This window comes from Oncorhynchus mykiss, chromosome 2 (assembly GCF_057628025.1).
Source record: "Oncorhynchus mykiss isolate SJ-2025 chromosome 2, ASM5762802v1, whole genome shotgun sequence".
Lineage (NCBI taxonomy): Eukaryota > Metazoa > Chordata > Actinopteri > Salmoniformes > Salmonidae > Oncorhynchus > Oncorhynchus mykiss.
Window position 1 is genome coordinate 20,129,453 of NC_143023.1, and position 17,686 is coordinate 20,147,138.

General features: G+C 45.5%; 1 protein-coding gene and 1 long non-coding RNA gene across 3 annotated transcripts in view; one reads left to right on the forward strand and one right to left on the reverse strand.

Moving 5' to 3' along the window:
• Positions 1-7,253, forward strand: part of erfl3 (Ets2 repressor factor like 3) — an 84,060-nt gene extending 76,807 nt beyond the window's left edge. For both annotated transcript variants that reach the window (XM_021623645.3, XM_021623653.3), the window contains exons 3-5: positions 84-199; positions 354-1,510; positions 1,623-7,253. In XM_021623645.3, coding sequence (XP_021479320.3) covers positions 84-199; positions 354-1,510; positions 1,623-2,231 — 1,882 coding nt within the window. In that variant the 3' untranslated portion in view covers positions 2,232-7,253. The remainder of the gene's footprint in view (positions 1-83; positions 200-353; positions 1,511-1,622) is intronic.
• Positions 7,254-15,972: 8,719 nt separating this feature from the next.
• Positions 15,973-17,657, reverse strand: LOC149984896 (uncharacterized). The gene is made up of 2 exons (XR_016484950.1): positions 17,434-17,657; positions 15,973-17,269 (listed from the first exon to the last, which is right to left on the reverse strand). It is a non-coding gene; the product is annotated as an uncharacterized LOC149984896 (long non-coding RNA).
• Positions 17,658-17,686: the final 29 nt, after the last annotated feature.

The window sequence follows — 17,686 nt, forward strand, 5'->3', positions numbered from 1 at the left end:
ATTTGAAGAGTTCCTGTATGACTGTGTGTGGTACCATTTGAAGAGTTCCTGTATGACCCCATATTGGTCTGTTTCCCCACCAGGTATTACTACAACAAGAGAATCCTCCACAAGACCAAAGGGAAGAGGTTCACCTACAAGTTCAACTTCAACAAACTGGTCCTGGTCAACTACCCTTTCATAGACATGGGCTCCACAGGTACCACTCACTGTGTGTGTGTCACAGACGTCACTAAATCCTTAAACACTGACTGTGCTAATCCATATCATTACTTAGAATGTATATTACTCCCCTCATCATTGTATCTCTCCGTTCTCCTCCTCTCTTCCCTCTCTCTCCTGTTCTCTAACAGGTAGTGGTGTTCCTCAGAGTGCTCCACCATTGCCTTCCGCAGCCGGAACTCATTTCCGCTTCCCACCGTCCACGCCATCCGACATGCTTTCACCCAATGAGGACCTGCGTAGCCCCGGGGGTGTGTTCAGCGCCGTGGCTCGGCGAATGGCTCGCGGCTCGGTCAGCGACTGCAGCGATGGGACCTCTGTCAACTCTGAGATCGAGGACGGCAGCGGGGGAGGAGGGGAGGACAGGGGGGGAGAGAGAGGGCTGAGTGGGGGAGGAGGAGGAGGGCCAGGGGGAGGAGGGGGAGGGTACAGGAGTATGATCCACCCCCGTTTGTCACATGAGTCTCTGTTTAGGATGTATGGTGGAGCTGGGAACCCCAACGCCCACCCAGGCTCCCGCGGCCCCCTGGGACACAGGGTCCACCCCGACAACTTGTCCCCCTTCCCCGTGTCCCCCCTGCCTGGCCCTGGGGGTGCAGGGCTCATAGCCCCACCTCTGTCCCCAGCCCTGTCCTTGACCCCCTCTTCCCACCTGCCCTACACCCCATCCCCCTCCCTCTCCCCCATGTTGGGCTCCCACTTCTCCTTCAACCCTGAGGAAATGAAGCGCTACCTGCAGGCCCACCACCAGAGTGTTTACAACTACCACCTTAGCCCCAGAGCCTTCCTCCACTACCCCAACGTCATCATTCCCCAGCCACACCGCCTCGCCCAAGACAAGAGAGAACTGGGCGAGAGGGGAGGAGCAGAGAGAGGAGGAGAACGCTCAGGTCTGAATAGTCATCGACACCCATCACCCCTGTCCCAATCCCACTCTCCTCACCCTCACTCGGCCCACCCTCACCCGCACTCAGCCCACCCTCACTCGGCCCATTCCCACCCCCACCCCATCCACCACCCACTGCACCTGGGTGAGGAGCCGCCTCACCTCTCGCCCTTCAAGTTCAAGCTGCAGCCTCCTCCATTGGGCCGGAAGCAGAGGGACGGTAGCCAGAACCACCACCCCAGGCAGAGCTCACTGTCCTCGGGCTCAGGGTCCCTGTCGTCCTCTGGTCTGGGGTCCTCCCTGTCCTTCGGCAGTGACCTGAGCTCAGCCGGCGGGTCAGGACTCATCTCCAACTCCTCCTCCACCGGCTCCCTCAACAGCACCGGGCTGCCCAAGATCAAGGTGAGACCCACAAGGGGACATAGTCACTTTGAACGGTTTGACTGTATGTGTTGAGGATCCTGATGGCTAAACGTTTGTGACTGTGATATCGACACTCTCTGTCTCTCTGTAGGTGGAGCCCATCTCAGATATTGAGTCAGAAGAAGAGGTGGAGGTGACTGACATCAGCGACGAAGACCCCGACGACCGGGGCTACGAGTATGACCTCTTCTCCCCCCGACACCCCCGGCCTCACCTCCACCACCCCAACGGGACCTCCTCCCACCCACACCCCCACGACGAGGACCTGGATGAGGATGTCTTCAAGGCCCCCGCACCCCCTCCTCCAGGCCTGCTGCCCTTCTTCACCTCCCACCCCCACCGCGGACCACCCACACTGAAGAGTGAGCCGGCCGAGCCAGGCGACACCCCCCCTCCCCAGTCCCCCGCCCAGGGGCAGACCAAGTGCATTCCACTCAAGCTGCGCTTCAAACGGCGCTGGAGTGAAGACCAACGAATGGAGGCCATGGAAGAGCAGGACGACAAGAAAGTACGAGGGGAGAAGGAGAGGGAAAGAGAGACGGAGAAGAATGGAGGGATGCAGGAGAACGGGGCTGGCAGCGCCCCCAGTCCCCCAGCCCTGGGGGGGTATGAGTGTTCCCTCCCGTTGGCTCAGAGGGGGGTGAACCAGGACCTGCACCAGGCCACCGCCCAACTGTCACTGGAGAACAAGGACTGCTGATGCTGATCCACACACATAGAGATACATAGAAACACTAATGCTAGCAGACCGTGGTGGTTTAGGATAGTGTAAATGACTCCTGTAGTCCTCCTGCCATTCTGACAGACAGACAGTTCTCTCCTAACTCAAACTAAACCTGGGCCTAATCAAACTCCAAACCCTGATGCAGTCCACACCCTCCTCCCAAAGCCCTTACCTTCTACTGTAACGAGACCCCTCCCTCAGAGACTTGTAGAAAAGAGGAGAGAGGGGACTTTTGGTCCAAGCAAGCCCAGACTCAGTGACTTAAACCAGGGGCAGAACCAGAGGGGACGCTACTCTCTGCTTGTGTCTGGATGGAACCCCCAAGCCAGCTTCCAGTCCAGCCCACCGTCAGCCTCGTGTCCAGCCTCCAGCCCAGCACTGCCCCACATCTCTTGCCCCACATCTCTTGCCCCACATCTCTTGCCCCACATCTCTTGCCCCACATCTCTTGCCCCACATCTCTTGCCCCACATCTCTTGCCCCACATCTCTTGCCCCACATCTCTTGCCCCACATTACTTGCCTTCTGCCCCCCCCCCCCCATCTAGGGTTAGACTCTTTCTCCTCAGGGGACCCCAACTCAGACAGCCCAGCTCCACAGCCCTGCAGACATGGAGGATGAGATTTCTCCCATTATATTTTTGTATGAAGACGGGGCTTCTACAAGTGCCTGTACCTGTATCAGACACACAGAGAGAGAGAAGACTGTACCTGTATCAGACACACAGAGAGAGAGAAGACTGTACCTGTATCAGACACACAGAGAGAGAGAAGACTGAGGAGGAGAGCATGGGTGTAAGAGTATGACCCTGAAGAAGGCACAGTGATGCCGAAACGTTGGTGATTTACCCAATAAATGACCGGGAGTTTACCCATAACAGACACACAGGAAAGTTGAGCTGTCGATTGGGGGCTGTGGAACCTAGTCGTGGTGAACTGGCAGAGACTCCTCCTCGCAACACTGGCCACTCCACTCAGGGATGCCACAGACACACACACACCAGCTGCTGGGGAAACGGGCAGTGGCAGGACTTTGGGACATGGCTTTGCTCTTGGACTGCTACTGAAGGGTACTGCTATTCAACACACACTTTATTTCTCTCTAACACTCCTCTGTCATCACTTTTGTACTTTCCTCTCTTTCTGTAATCTTTTCTCTCTCTCTCCTACTTCCTTCCCTTTCTTTTGTGGACCATGCCTGAAAGATCCTGATCTAAATGAGAGAAGGGAGGATAAAGATGACAGAGAGGAACAGCGAGGGGACCATCGGGAGGGGGAGAGAGCTCTCCTATGGAAAAGGAGAGTGAGGGGTCCAGTATCTTTTAACTGTTAGCTTATCCTAGCTTATCCTAGCTTAGCCTTGTCTTTCCCATGGCAGGGCAGAAGCAAGGGCCACCTGCACAGAATCCTAGTTCACCAGCTCCACCCAAATCCCTTACTCCTGTTCTATCAACCATAGTCTCATAGTGTTAACTAAACCAGCAGAATACGCACACAACACCGCATATGCAAGCACACCTGTAGACACACACACACACACATATACATATATATACACACACACGCACACACACTGCCTCTCTATGCCTTGTTTTATAGCATGTATAAACTCTTTACAAGAGTCTTAATAAAAAATATATATAAAACGAGAAAGTCCAACTGAGATATACACACTCGTTTGTATAAACTATATATTTATACACTGAACAAAAATATAAATGCAACATGTAAAGTGTTGGTCCCATGTCCCAAATAAAAGATCCCAGACATTTTCCAGACACACAAAAAAAGCTTATTTCTCTCAAATTTTGTGCACAAATGTATTTATATCCCTGTTAGTGAGCATTTCTCCTTTGCCAAGATAATCCGTCTACCTGACAGGTGTGGCATATCAAGAAGCTGATTAAACGGCACGATCATAACACGGGTGCACCTTGTGCTGGGGGACAATAAAAGGCCACTCTAAAATGTGCCATTTTGTCAAATAAAACAATGCCACAGGTGGCTCAAGTTTTGAGGGACCGTGCAATTGGCATGCTGACTGCACGAATGTCCACCAGAGATGTTACCAGAGAATTGAATGTTAATTTCTCTACCATAAGCCACCTCCAATGTTGTTTTAGAAATTTGGCTCTACGTCCAACCGGCCTCACAACCGCAGACCATGTGTATGGCGTCGTGTGGACGAGAAGTTTGCTGATGTCAACGTTGTGAACAGAGTGCCCCATGGTGGCGTTGGGGTTATGGTATGGGCAGGCATAAGCTATGGACAAGGAACACAATAACATTTTATTGATGGCAATTTGAATGCAGAGAGATACCGTGATGAGATCCTGAGGCCCATTGTCGTGCCATTCATCCCCTGCCATCCCCTCATGTTTCAGAATAATGCACTGCACCATGTCGCAAGGATCTGTACACAGTTCCTGGAAGCTGAAAATATCCCAGTTCTTCCATGGCCTGCATACTCACCAGACGTCATGCATTGAGCATGTTTGGGATGCTCTGGATCGACATGTATGACAGCGTGTTCCAGTTCCCGTCAATATCCAGCAACTTTGCACAGCCATTGAAGAGGAGTGGGACAACATTCCACAGACCACAATCAACAGCCTGATCAATTCTATGCTACCTTTTTTTTAAGGTATCTGTGACGAATAGATGTTTATCTGTATTCCCAGTTATGTGAAATCCATAGAATAGGGCCAAAGGAATTTATTTCAATTGACTGATTTCCTTCTATGAACTGTAACTCAGTAAAATCTTTGAAATCGTTGCATGTTGCGTTTATATTTTTGCTAGTATATATTATATATGAAATTCCAAACTGATATAAAAAACTAAAACAACATGCCATTTAATGAAATGACAGATTCAGGATGTTTTTGTAAGCGATTCGTTCTGGTAGGCGAGGGGAAAGAATATCCTGTTTCTCAGCGGGTAAACTTCCTTAGGAGAGGGAGACAACGGGATGGGTAGGAGTCCAAATGTTTTGTTATGACCAAGGGACAACAAACGACACAGAATAGACAGACAAAATGATGAAAATAATGAGAATCATGAAAGAACTGCATTTGTAGTACACTGAATATGCAGTACACTGAATATGCAGTACACTGAATATGCAGTACACTGAATATTCAGTACTCTGAATATACAGTACACTGAATATGCAGTACTCTGAATATACAGTACTCTGAATATACAGTACTCTGAATATACAGTACTCTGAATATACAGTACTCTGAATATGCAGTACACTGAATATACAGTACTCTGAATATACAGTACACTGAATATTCAGTACTCTGAATATGCAGCAGTATCATTTAAACATGCCTATTCTATCTGCCATCACGGTGCCCTACTCCCCCTCAGCTTGTAGAAGACCTGACCACCATCACCTGTCCCCAGTCTCCCTCTGGGCTGGTCTCACCTTACGGGGACCTCATCTCACTGTAATAGACCTCACAACTCCCCCCTGGCCCCAGTGGGAGTGATTGAGCTCAGGGTTAGCCAGGCCAGGGGATTTTAGTTGATGGGATATCCTGTCGTTTCTCAGCTCCAACCAGTTATGCCAGTTCTCTACAGCGGCCAGTTTACTAATCGTGACTGGATCAGCTATATTCCCAGCAGGTTGGTGGGGGTGGAGGTTGAGGTTAAGGATTGCTGTACAGATAACAGTGGAGGCTGGAAAGATGACGTTAGACTTCACCTGGAATACCCTGCCCACTATCTCAAAAACACACACACACACAGACTCACATTTCCAAACCCTTCCCACACACTCTGTCCTCACTGTTTTGCTGCTTTGATGTTTTGACATCCTGGAGCGTTCGAGGTCTGGAGGCTGGGCCAAACGGCCCTCTGATTGGCTCAGGGCAATCAAAGACTTGACCAACCAGTAAGAACTCTAGCAGGAATGGCAGGCCTCCAGACTGGGAAGTGTGTGGCTGAGCAAGTCACAATCATCGGACTGCTGTTATTGTCCATCCTGGTGGTGTTGTATATCTGACCACACACACTCTCTGTCCCCTTCCCTCACCTCCACCTCACCCTGTGTCTATTGAAACTGACAGCTGCCTTATAAACTACTCATCATATCTAAGCAACAGACTGGGCATTATTCAGCTTGTTCTCTTTTTTTCCTCTGCTTCACTCTTCATCCCTCTTTCTCTCTATTGCCAGCATTGTCTGTCTACCTGACTGTTGACTGGAGTGTAATCGTTTATCAGGATGGTGTGGGATGGGAATATCCAGGTCTCATGTCTAAGTCGGCAGTCAGGAGAGGGCTAGAGAAATTGTAGAAGGATAACAACATTTCTTTAGCAAAGTAAAAAAAAAAAACTCCCAATGTTCTTTTTCTTTCTGATGTCAATATTGCTGTTTATTATTGTTATTGTTATTGTTATGGTTGGATTACTTAACTCCCCATCCTTCTCATTATTGGTCCATGGTTGAGTTACTACTGCTTTAGGGTTGTTGTGAACTGTACATCACACTGTCATCGTGACTTAGACCTCTCCTCCATGCTTCTGTTTTGACCCCCTACCAGCTCCTGCCCCCTCCTCAGTCTTTCATGTGGTTTTAACATTTGTAATATAAACTAAAGTGTAATATTCATTCTTAGAGGGGTTGTTATGGCGACAGAGAAGAGGTTGGCAGGGGCGGGGTTATTGGGGAGGGTGGAGGGGAATACATATGATTATCTCTTGTCATATATTGTCATTTCTATTTTACAATGTTACTTTCTCTCTTGGTCTTGTATATTTTTTCATCTTGGGGATTGTTTCATTTAAAATAAAAAAATATTTGTATTGTTTTACTGTGTAAAGCCCCTCCCCCACCCCCCCTCTATGCGGTTATATAACACTCAAACAGAGAGATGAGATTTAATACCATGATATAATATTGAATTTCTCTTTAATTCTTTTGTGTTTATTTTTCAAACTTGTAATTAAGCTGTAATCAGGGTTAATTAAAACTGGTTAAAAAACAATACCCTTGTCTGTTGTTTGTTTACGTCTGCTGGATGTTTATAAACAAATGCATGAATGAAATGGCGGTGTGGTGCCTGATGGGAAATTTCCAGTCCATGGATGTTTATCCACAACATATTAACCTCTGGTCCTCTAGTCTTGTCAGTCAGTCAGTACTAATCAATATTCTGTCTGACATCCGCAGCTCTCATCTCTAATTACAAATACACATCACCAAGACATTCCCATTATGAGACATTAGTTCTATTCTTCAAGGATCAATGGGTATAAATCATTGTTAGTAATTACCAGTGAACAGCAGAATATCTTCCAGATTGTGCCTATAAACATGTAGATGTACCAAGTAGTGTCTAATTGATACTCCCCTTCAGAATGTATATACTGTACAGTGTGTCAGTCCCTCCTTCCCTCCCCAAGAGGGACAGAACAGAGGGGACAGGCCAGCCTGGGCTTCAGCTCCAATGAAGGAGAAATGCAGAGTTCTCGCTATCTCAGCTTTATTTGCTCAGAGATGGTGATGAGGAAAAGCACTTTGTCCGTGGCGTTGCTGCCCATTCGTCCGCCTAATGCTCCCATACTGTATGTGGCTGTGGCGCACATATACCTTTTAGAGTGACGTCGGTCGCTCATCTAAAGAGAAGACGCAAGGGAGGAGATGGAGAAGGATGGACGGAGTAATGGAAAGGAGAGATGGAGCCAATGGTAACATGTCACAAGTCTTCTGTCATTAAAGTAACTGTCCAGTGAAAATCTCACTTAAATATTATGTTAACTCACAATCAAATAATGTTGATTCATTCTATACTTGTAATTGTGGCCAAAGCATAAATTGGAGAAAAAACCACTTCAAAAACCCCAACTCAAACTTATCTCAAACAGACCGTTTGCTATTTCCTCATAGACATGTTATGTTGGTTCATTATGCTAAACAGTGGTCTACTCGTGTTTATATTTTAAATGACTTTTTAACATACTTCATTACCGTTTTTTTTAAGGAAAACTGTTTCCCTCATATTGTAATTAATTATAGGTCCTATTTCATGGAAATCTGGAAACTGAACAGTTACTGCATAAGGCTGCCATAACAATAATGTAATACAGTTGTCGGATGGTCAAGTAGTATAGTCTATTCTGTGTTGTCAGGTAGTGTAGTCTATTCTGTGTTGTCAGGTAGTGTAGTCTATTCTGTGTTGTCAGATGGTCAAGTAGTATATTCTGTGTTGTCAGATGGTCAGGTAGTGTAGTCTATTCTGTGTTGTCAGATGGTCAAGTAGTGTAGTCTATTCTGTGTTGTCAGATGGTCAGGTAGTGTAGTCTATTCTGTGTTGTCAGATGGTCAGGTAGTATAGTCTATTCTGTGTTGTCAGATGATCAAGTAGTATACTCTATTCTGTGTTGTCAGATGGTCAAGTAGTATAGTCTATTCTGTGTTGTCAGATGGTCATGTTCAAGTAGTGTAGTCTATTCTGTGTTGTCAGATGCTCAAGTAGTGTAGTCTATTCTGTGTTGTCAGATGCTCAAGTAGTGTAGTCTATTCTGTGTTGTCAGATGCTCAAGTAGTGTAGTCTATTCTGTTGTCAGATGCTCAAATAGTGTAGTCTATTCTGTGTTGTCAGATGGTCAAGTAGTGTAGTCTATTCTGTGTTATCAGATGGTTAAGTAGTGTAGTTTGTTCTGTGTTGTCAGATGGTAAAGTAGTGTAGTCTATTCTGTGTTGTCAGATGGTCAAGTAGTGTATTCTATTCTGTGTTATCAGATGGTCAAGTAGTGTAGTCTATTCTGTGTTGTCAGATGGTCAAGTAGTGTATTCTATTCTGTGTTATCAGATGGTCAAGTAGTGTAGTTTGTTCTGTGTTGTCAGATGGTAAAGTAGTGTATTCTATTCTGTGTTGTCAGATGCTCAAGTAGTATAGTCTATTGTGTTGTCAGATGCTCAAGTAGTGTAGTCTATTCTGTGTTGTCAGATGAGGAACAGAGATGGTATCAGAGATGTAATTCGTATCTAAAGCAAGCATATATCTTAACACACAAAAATACCAGAATTTTTAACATTTAGAGCTACTGACCAGGACGTAATAGCTGTGCTGTAGCCAGTCTACTGTAAGTCCTGGTTTGGGCCCTACAACTTTAACCTCAGTCAGGTCAGTGTTTCAGTCACCCAGATGGGGAACCCAGGTGTGACAGGTGCATTGATTTCCTGGGTTCTAGGTGCTTAGCGCACACACACACACACACACACACACACACACACAGATGTTCACTTCATGTGGAGGGGGAAATGGAGGAGGAGAGAAGAGGGGAGACCACAGGAACCACGTCGCTCTCGCACCTGCACCACTTTGCCCGCTTGCTCATATCCAGCACATGCTTTCACGGAAACCTGCATGCCCCTACACACACTCCAACACACACACTCAGACACTCACATACTATGCATGCATTCATACAACCACACACATACCATATGCACTATGCATATACACACATTCCCAATCCTGTATGTTTACACACATACTCACACACACATACAATGTGCAGACATACAGTCCTGGCCAAAAGTTTTGAGAATGACACAAATATTAACTTTCTCAAAGTTTGCTGCTTCAGTGTCTTTAGTGTCTTTTGCTTCAGTGTCTTTTGTCAGATGTTACTATGGAATACTGAAGTATAATTACAAGCATTTCATACGTGTCAAAGGCTTTTATTGACAATTACATGAAGTTGATGCAAAGAGTCAATATTTGCAGTGTTGACCCTTCTTTTTCAAGACCTCTGCAATCTGCCCTGGCATGTTGTCAATTAACTTCTGGGCCCCATCCTGACTGATGGCAGCCCATTCTTGCATAATCAATGCTTGGAGTTTGTCAGAATTTGTGGGTTTTTGTTTGTCCACCCGCCTCTTGGGGGATTGACCACAAGTTCTCAATGGGATTAAGGTCTGGGGAGTTTCCTGGCCATGGACCCAAAATGTTGCTGTTTTGTTCCCCGAGCCACTTAGTTATCACTTTTGCCTTATGGCAAGGTGCTCCATCATGCTGGAAAAGGCATTGTTCGTCACCAAACTGTTCCTGGATGGTTGGGAGAAGTTGCTCTCAGAGGATGTGTTGGTACCATTCTTTATTCATGGCTGTGTTCTTAGGCAAAATTGTGAGTGAGCCCACTCCCTTGGCTGAGAAGCCACTCACACCTGTGTTAACGAGAGAATCACTGACATGTCAGCTGGTCCTTTTGTGGCAGGGCTGAAATGCAGTGGAAATGTTTTTTGGGGATTCAGTTCAGTTGCATGGCAAAGGGACTTTGCAATTAATTGCGATTCATCTGAACACTCTTCATAACATTTTGGAGTATATGCAAATTGCCATCATACAAACTGAGGCAGCAGACTATGTGAAAATCTAAAAACTTTTGGCCACGACTGTACAATACACTGCCTGCACACACTCCGACATAGTGAGCAGCACAGTTCGCCTGGCTCCACCCCAGCCACATCCTCTCCTGTACAGAGAAGAGCTGCTCCACTGAACCACAACACAGGCAGTCACAACTGAGAAAATGACAGTTTCTCACACTTCCTCTGCTGGTAGGTAGGTTCATCTACATTCACTACAAGGTTCAGTTCCAGATCATCTGGCTGTTTCAGTTCCAGATCATCTGGCTGTTTCAGTTCCAGATCATCTGGCTGTTTCAGTTCCAGATCATCTGGCTGTTTCAGTTCCAAATCATCTGGCTGTTTCAGTTCCAAATCATCTGGCTGTTTCAGTTCCAGATCATCTGGCTGTTTCAGTTCCAGATCATCTGGCTGTTTCAGTTCCAGATCATCTGGCTGTTTCAGTTCCAGATCATCTGGCTGTTTCAGTTCCAGATCATCTGGCTGTTTCAGTTCCAGTTCCAAATCAGTTGATGAACTTGAACCCAACTTGTTCTTGTTTTATTTTATTGCATTAGTTAATTTATGTGAATGCGTTAGTTATACTGTGCAACACCTAAAGCTGATGGAAGACATGAGAACTTGTACTCTGTTAGAACAGGTACGTATCCGTTTTTGATGTAAACGGTGTCATTATCAGAAGCATATCCCCCTCTGCTGTGTAAAAGTAGTACTGCAGGCAAACACAAACTCAGTCAAACTGCCCCAAAATGTACCCATAATTATGCTAAAATGTCTTGACTAATACATTTTTGGATTGAAACTGTACTAGAGTGTTTTAGCCTACTGTACTCTGATAACAGGTTATGGTTACAGACATACAGTACCAAGGCCCTGCCACTACTTCAATTAACCCCTTCAGTAGTAATAAGACTATGTCATCAAATAGCAGATCAACAGATTCATTCAAAGCAGTAACCTCAGCCATTCACATGTCATCACCCATATTCCTAGCCTGGGTACCAGTCTTTTTAGCTACCATTCCACTCCTTGCCACTCCAGTCAAAGAAAGATCTTAGGCAAATGAAAGGAGTGGCAAGGAGTGGAATGTAATAGCTGAACAGAGATCCAGGCTACCATAGGCCTACTGGTTACCTCAAATTGTCCCTCACTCATAAAGTGTGGTATGTGTCGGCAAGGGCATCTTACATAGGACTAGAGTCTCAGTGTTGACTCGTATGTGACATGTATCCCTGCAACAGCTGAACGGTGTCCTGTTACTGTGTCAGTAATGCAGCTGACACACAGGGCCTACTGTACTGTATGTTATGGATCGGATAGCAGTTGGCCTCTTACCACCTCTGTTAGCATTTAACGATGCTATTATGTTCCGCTCGCAGTGTGCTGTCGTTTTTGTAGCCTTTCATCAATGTCATGTAGTGGTAGCAAATCACTGACTAACACTCTCCAGTCCACCTTATAGGTTTAGTTTAGTAGGGAATAAAACATGTTTATTTTTGACTATTTCTGAGTGAATAGAAAATTGTATTTTTTTAAATGCGGCTGCTGTTGGTGAAATGTCTTCTGTAACGGGATCCCTCGCCAATTAGTTACAGCGCTCTCTCTGTGAGAGGTGTAACAGTATAAGTTTAGACCATCCCCTCGCCCATACCCGGGCGCGAACCAGGGACCCTCTGCATACATCAACAACAGTCACCCACGAAGCATCGTTACCCATCGCTCCACAAAAGCCGCGGCCCTTGCAGAGCAAGGGGAACTACTACTTCAAGGTCTCAGAGCAAGTGACGTCACCGATTGAAACGCTACTTAGCGCGCACTGCTAACTAAGCTAGCCGTTTCACATCCGTTACACTGGCTGTCTCTCACTCCCTCACTCACACACACACACACACACATACACACACACACACACTCTTTCTCTCAATACCTTTGGATTAGTCTCTTTATCCATACATACTGTAGCCTTTCCTCATATCAACTGTAACTACAGTATCAGATTAGACAGGACAGACCAACCAACCAGGAATGTGTTCCCTGTCTTTCTCAAACCCTTTACAGTTTAACAGGGTTTTTACGGGGTTATTGATCAGACTAATGAGCTCTAATGGCCCTGGCTGTGTGGGGAGTGTTGTGTTGGGAGGGGTGTGGTTGGTTTGAGCGTAGAGAAGCTGTGGAGATTGCTGTGTCTCCAGGAACAGGCTCAGTCTCTGCTGACATGTATTATACACTATGAGCGTGACAGGAATGCTGTCCCTCTGTTAGGCTAAAGGTGCGCAGTGTAGAAATAGAGCATATAGATCCAAAAGAGCACACATACAGTTAAAGATGTGTGCTGTTTATTAAGGTATCTGTGTGATGTAGGCTCTATGTGTTTGTTGCATTTCTGTGGTAACTGGAGCCTCTTTGGCCCTGAGAATCCTCTTGCTCTTGTGCAGGCAAGCAGCATAGAAATGGGGTCTTATAGAATGGATGCAGTGGGGCAAAAAAGTATTTAATCAGCCACCAATTGTGCAAGTTCTCCCACTTAAAAAAGATGAGAGAGGCCTGTAATTTTCATCATAGGTACACTTCAACTATGACAGACAAAATTAGAAAAAAAATCCAGAAAATCACATTGTAGGATTTTTAATGAATTTATTTGCAAATTATGGTGGAAAATAAGTATTTGGTCACCTACAAACAAGCAAGATTTCTGGCTCTCACAGACCTGTAACTTCTTCTTTAAGAGGCTCCTCTGTCCTCCACTCGTTACCTGTATTAATGGCACCTGTTTGAACTTGTTATCAGTATAAAAGACACCTGTCCACAAACTCAAACAGTCACACTCCAAACTCCACTATGGCCAAGACCAAAGAGCTGTCAAAGGACACCAGAAACAAAATTGTAGACCTGCACCAGGCTGGGAAGACTGAATCTGCAATAGGTAAGCAGCTTGGCTTGAAGAAATCAACTGTGGGAGCAATTATTAGGAAATAAAAGACATACAAGACCACTGATAATCTCCCTCGATCTGGGGCTCCACGCAAGATCTCACCCCGTGGGGTCAAAGTGATTACAAGAACAGTGAGCAAAAATCCCAGAACCACACGGGGGGACAATGATCCCAAACACACCGCCCGGGCAATGAAGGAGTGGCTTCGTAAGAAGCATTTCAAGGTCCTGGAGTGGCCTAGCCAGTACCCAGATCTCAACCCCATAGAAAATCTTTGGAGGGAGTTGAAAGTCTGTGTTGCCCAGCAACAGCCCCAAAACATCACTGCTCTAGAGGAGATCTGCATGGAGGAATGGGCCAAAATACCAGCAACAGTGTGTAAAAACCTTGTGAAGACTTACAGAAAACGTTTGACCTCTGTCATTGCCAACAAAGGGTATATAACAAAGTATTGAGATAAACTTTTGTTGTTGACTAAATACTTATTTTCCACCATAATTTGCAAATAAATTTATTAAAAATCCTACAATGTGATTTTCTGGATTTTTTTTTCTCATTTTGTCTGTCATAGTTGAAGTGTACCTATGATGAAAATTACAGGCCTCTCTCATCTTTTTAAGTGGGAGAACTTGCACAATGGGTGGCTGACTAAATACTTTTTTGCCCCACTGTAAGTGAAGCGTGATTGTGTTCCAGCCAAACTGCTTATGCAATACAATGTTCTGTTTCTACAGTAACCAGGGACCTGTAGCCTCAGGTATCCTCTCACATCAGGGGAGTTGGTTACCCAGGTGTGATAGGAGGCAGGTAACAACAAGCCTTCCCTCATAGAGAATGATAGAGGCCTCTAGTGGCCAAAAGGCTGTATTAGCATGGGCAGCTCAGTTGAGGGCTTCCACCATTTGAATGTTGTCAACTGGGTAAGACTTCCAACTTCATTGGCTGATCCCTACCTAATGACCCGGTTGGAATCATGTCCAACCGGGTCATTAGGAGGGGTTAGCCAATCGTGAAGAAGAAAATGTACTTTAGCCTCAGTGGCGCTGCCCATGCTGTCACAGACATTGTAATGACACAGATACAAAGATGAGTCCACCCACACCTCAATTCCTGTGGCTCAAAAGATGTTTCCTTTCTTGGGAAATGTACTGCTAATCCTCTTCCTTGTATCTCTCCCTAGGCCTGAAAACATTGTTGTTTTTTACCCTAAGTCATTGGTGTTGGGTCCGGGGCCAGGAATTAGAGGTTAGAGGTCAGGGGTTATGCTACTGTGAGTGTCTGCAGTATTATAAGAGCCAGAGCTGTCAGACATTCCATCGGTCTGCCTGTGCAGTGTGGGTTACTGCTAGGGGTGAGGAGGTGGGGTGTTGGTTGGGGGTAACCTTAGCTTTTAAGTGTATTATGTTCTAATGTTATATGAACTCTGTAGGAGCATACAAACAGTGAAATACACAAATTACATACAGAGAGATTAATTTACCAATACCGTTATGCATCACTGCATAATCATAGTGCATTTTCATACTTTGTTCATACTTTGTTCTTGAACTCTCCATTGGTGAGACCATTGATGATGTGTTCTGTCTGTACACAATGGAATATCTCATGTCAGCTAGCCTGTGGTAAATACCAGTGCCAGTGAGCGCTGGAGATGGGCTAAAAGGGCATACCTGTTGGATGGCATGTCATAACTACTGGTCAAAGGTTGTTTGTTTAGGCCTCCCGGTTAAGAGGAAGGCCGTGTATACTGAGACGAAAGAAACGGACTAAAACCAAGAAAGAAAAACTGAAAGGTGTACAGCTAGTGTGATTCATTCAGGCCAGCCTGAATCCACAATAAAAAGTGCTCTTCTATCCTACCTTATATGGGCCTGTCTATTATTCCAACTTTCAGGACAAATAATGGTAGGCCTCCAGTGTAGTAAATGTATTTAGCCACCTTCACATTAATTTAAGTTTAAACTGAATGGCTGAATAGGGATTTGTCCTTCTCTCTCTATTTGCTTCATACCACAGTATTATTAGTATCTCTCTCTCTCACCCCCTCCCCCAGGACCCAATGCTCAGCAGGGGGGGGGGGGGGGGGGGGGTTCTGACATCTGATTGACAGGTCAGTGATGAGGGTATAAAGAGGGGCTGTTGATGGGGTGAGGGGTCAAGGTCAAAGGTCAGAATCCTGCTGAGAGAGGGAGAGACTTGCTAACGAGGGAAACATTTACAGCCATGTCGTCATCCACACAGCTCAGGTCTCTCTCTCTCTTTCAGTCAACAAACTGCTGACACGTGGCAGGGGAAGAGCAAACTTATATTTGATTACTAACAAGAGTGAATTAATCTATTGATTGGAATTCATTCATTCGAAAACGGTCGATAAACCATGCTAATTACCATGTAAATACACAATGGGACCACATTTTTATTCAACTTTTTTTCTGAAACAGTTTGGGTCCTCAATGGTTTAAATACATTGCAAACTGAAACAGATCTGAAACAGTCTCAATTGCTTTTTGTAATAATATAACTCCATTCAAACTACACATTACTGCATATTTTCATATAATCTACCTGGTATTTCCAGAAACTAAGAAGAAAGCTAGAGAATGCTATGTCTGCGGTGGAGTTTGTATAGCCAAATACTGCTCCACTGACAGCAGCACTAGAAGTTAACTCGTTCTCCAGAGATGGAAAGTAACTAATCAGCAATAGACAGAGACAGACAGACAGACAGACGTAAACGTTTTTAGAGATTACGGCATTATATCACATTGCAGTGTTGTCTGTTTACCGCTAGGTGTCTCCCTTCCTGCTCCTTTCCACCTTCTCTCACACACTGGCACACACGCGCGCGCTAACACAATCTGCCTCTTTACCTGCTGGTGTCTCAGATTTTTGTGATGTCTTTTTTAATCAACATGTATTATTTTGTATAAACAGAGATTCTACTATTTTCATATTTTTTTAATCGTTTCCAAATGGCATGTGAGGGAACACCAACAGGGGGACACCGACAGCGAGGACGCTGTGAGATGCTTCTGCCCAAGCTGTCTGTCTCTGCGTGAGTCTGTTTGTCTGTCTACTACAAGAGAAATAAGGATGATGTAATGTTTACTATGTAACTGTCTTTGTTGGCTTGCACAGCCTGGAAAAAAAGAGAAGACTACTCCTCTATATCTCTGTCACTTAATCAGAATCAAAGGTAAAGACCTCAAACCAAATTTATCTTTCAAAGGTATTGCAGAAAAACATCCAGAACCAAAATGTTATATATATATTTTTTTTCCCCGAAAATCTGCCAGTGTGCTATTGAGAATAAGCTAGAAGTCCGTTGTAGTCGTTGTCCTACTGTCTGTCTGTGACTGCCATAGTACTACAGAGGTTCTGCAAGCCACTCTTCCATGCAGCCTGGCTCTCTCTCGTACTACCGTACTTGCAGTAAACACCGGTGAGCCGAGTTTACGACAGACCACACCCCCTTGGTCCAGCTGGTGGCAACATGCGTCATGACATCACCACTGCGTTCGGCCATTGGCTGGGAGTCATCTCCGGTCTGGCCAATCAGGCGTCGGCAAGGTGACGTCAGCAAAGATCCCCTTGTCATTTTCTATGGGAGATGCGGGGCAGTGTAATCGTCGACGTCAGACAGAGCTGAATTCAGCGCCGTGATTGGCTGTTCGGTGCGAGGTGAGGGTCTGTTGCTGAGAGAAAAGAAAGGAGGAGTGTAATCAGCGAAAGGAGAGATACAAAGGAGTGAAAGAGGTGTAATGGCACTACATTTTACACTATAACAATTATAAAGAAAACAAAGATCTCAACCATTGCCGAAGGAAATGGGCTCGAGAGCAGTAAAACGTTTTAGCACCCCTTCTTTCTGAATCACTCCATCCCACTTTCCCCATTCCTTCAGGTCTGCAGAGGGAGTTGACAGACTTGTAGAAATCACGGATGAGGTTGTAGTTCTGTAAGTGCACACACTATCAATGATCTATCTTTTCCTTGGCGTTTTCGTGATAAGGAAAGTCCCACAGTAGACTGTCTAGCCAGGGATGGCCCTTGCGCTCTCAGTGGTGGTAAACGTGACCCGTTATTTTGAAGTTGGAGGACACCTATGCTAT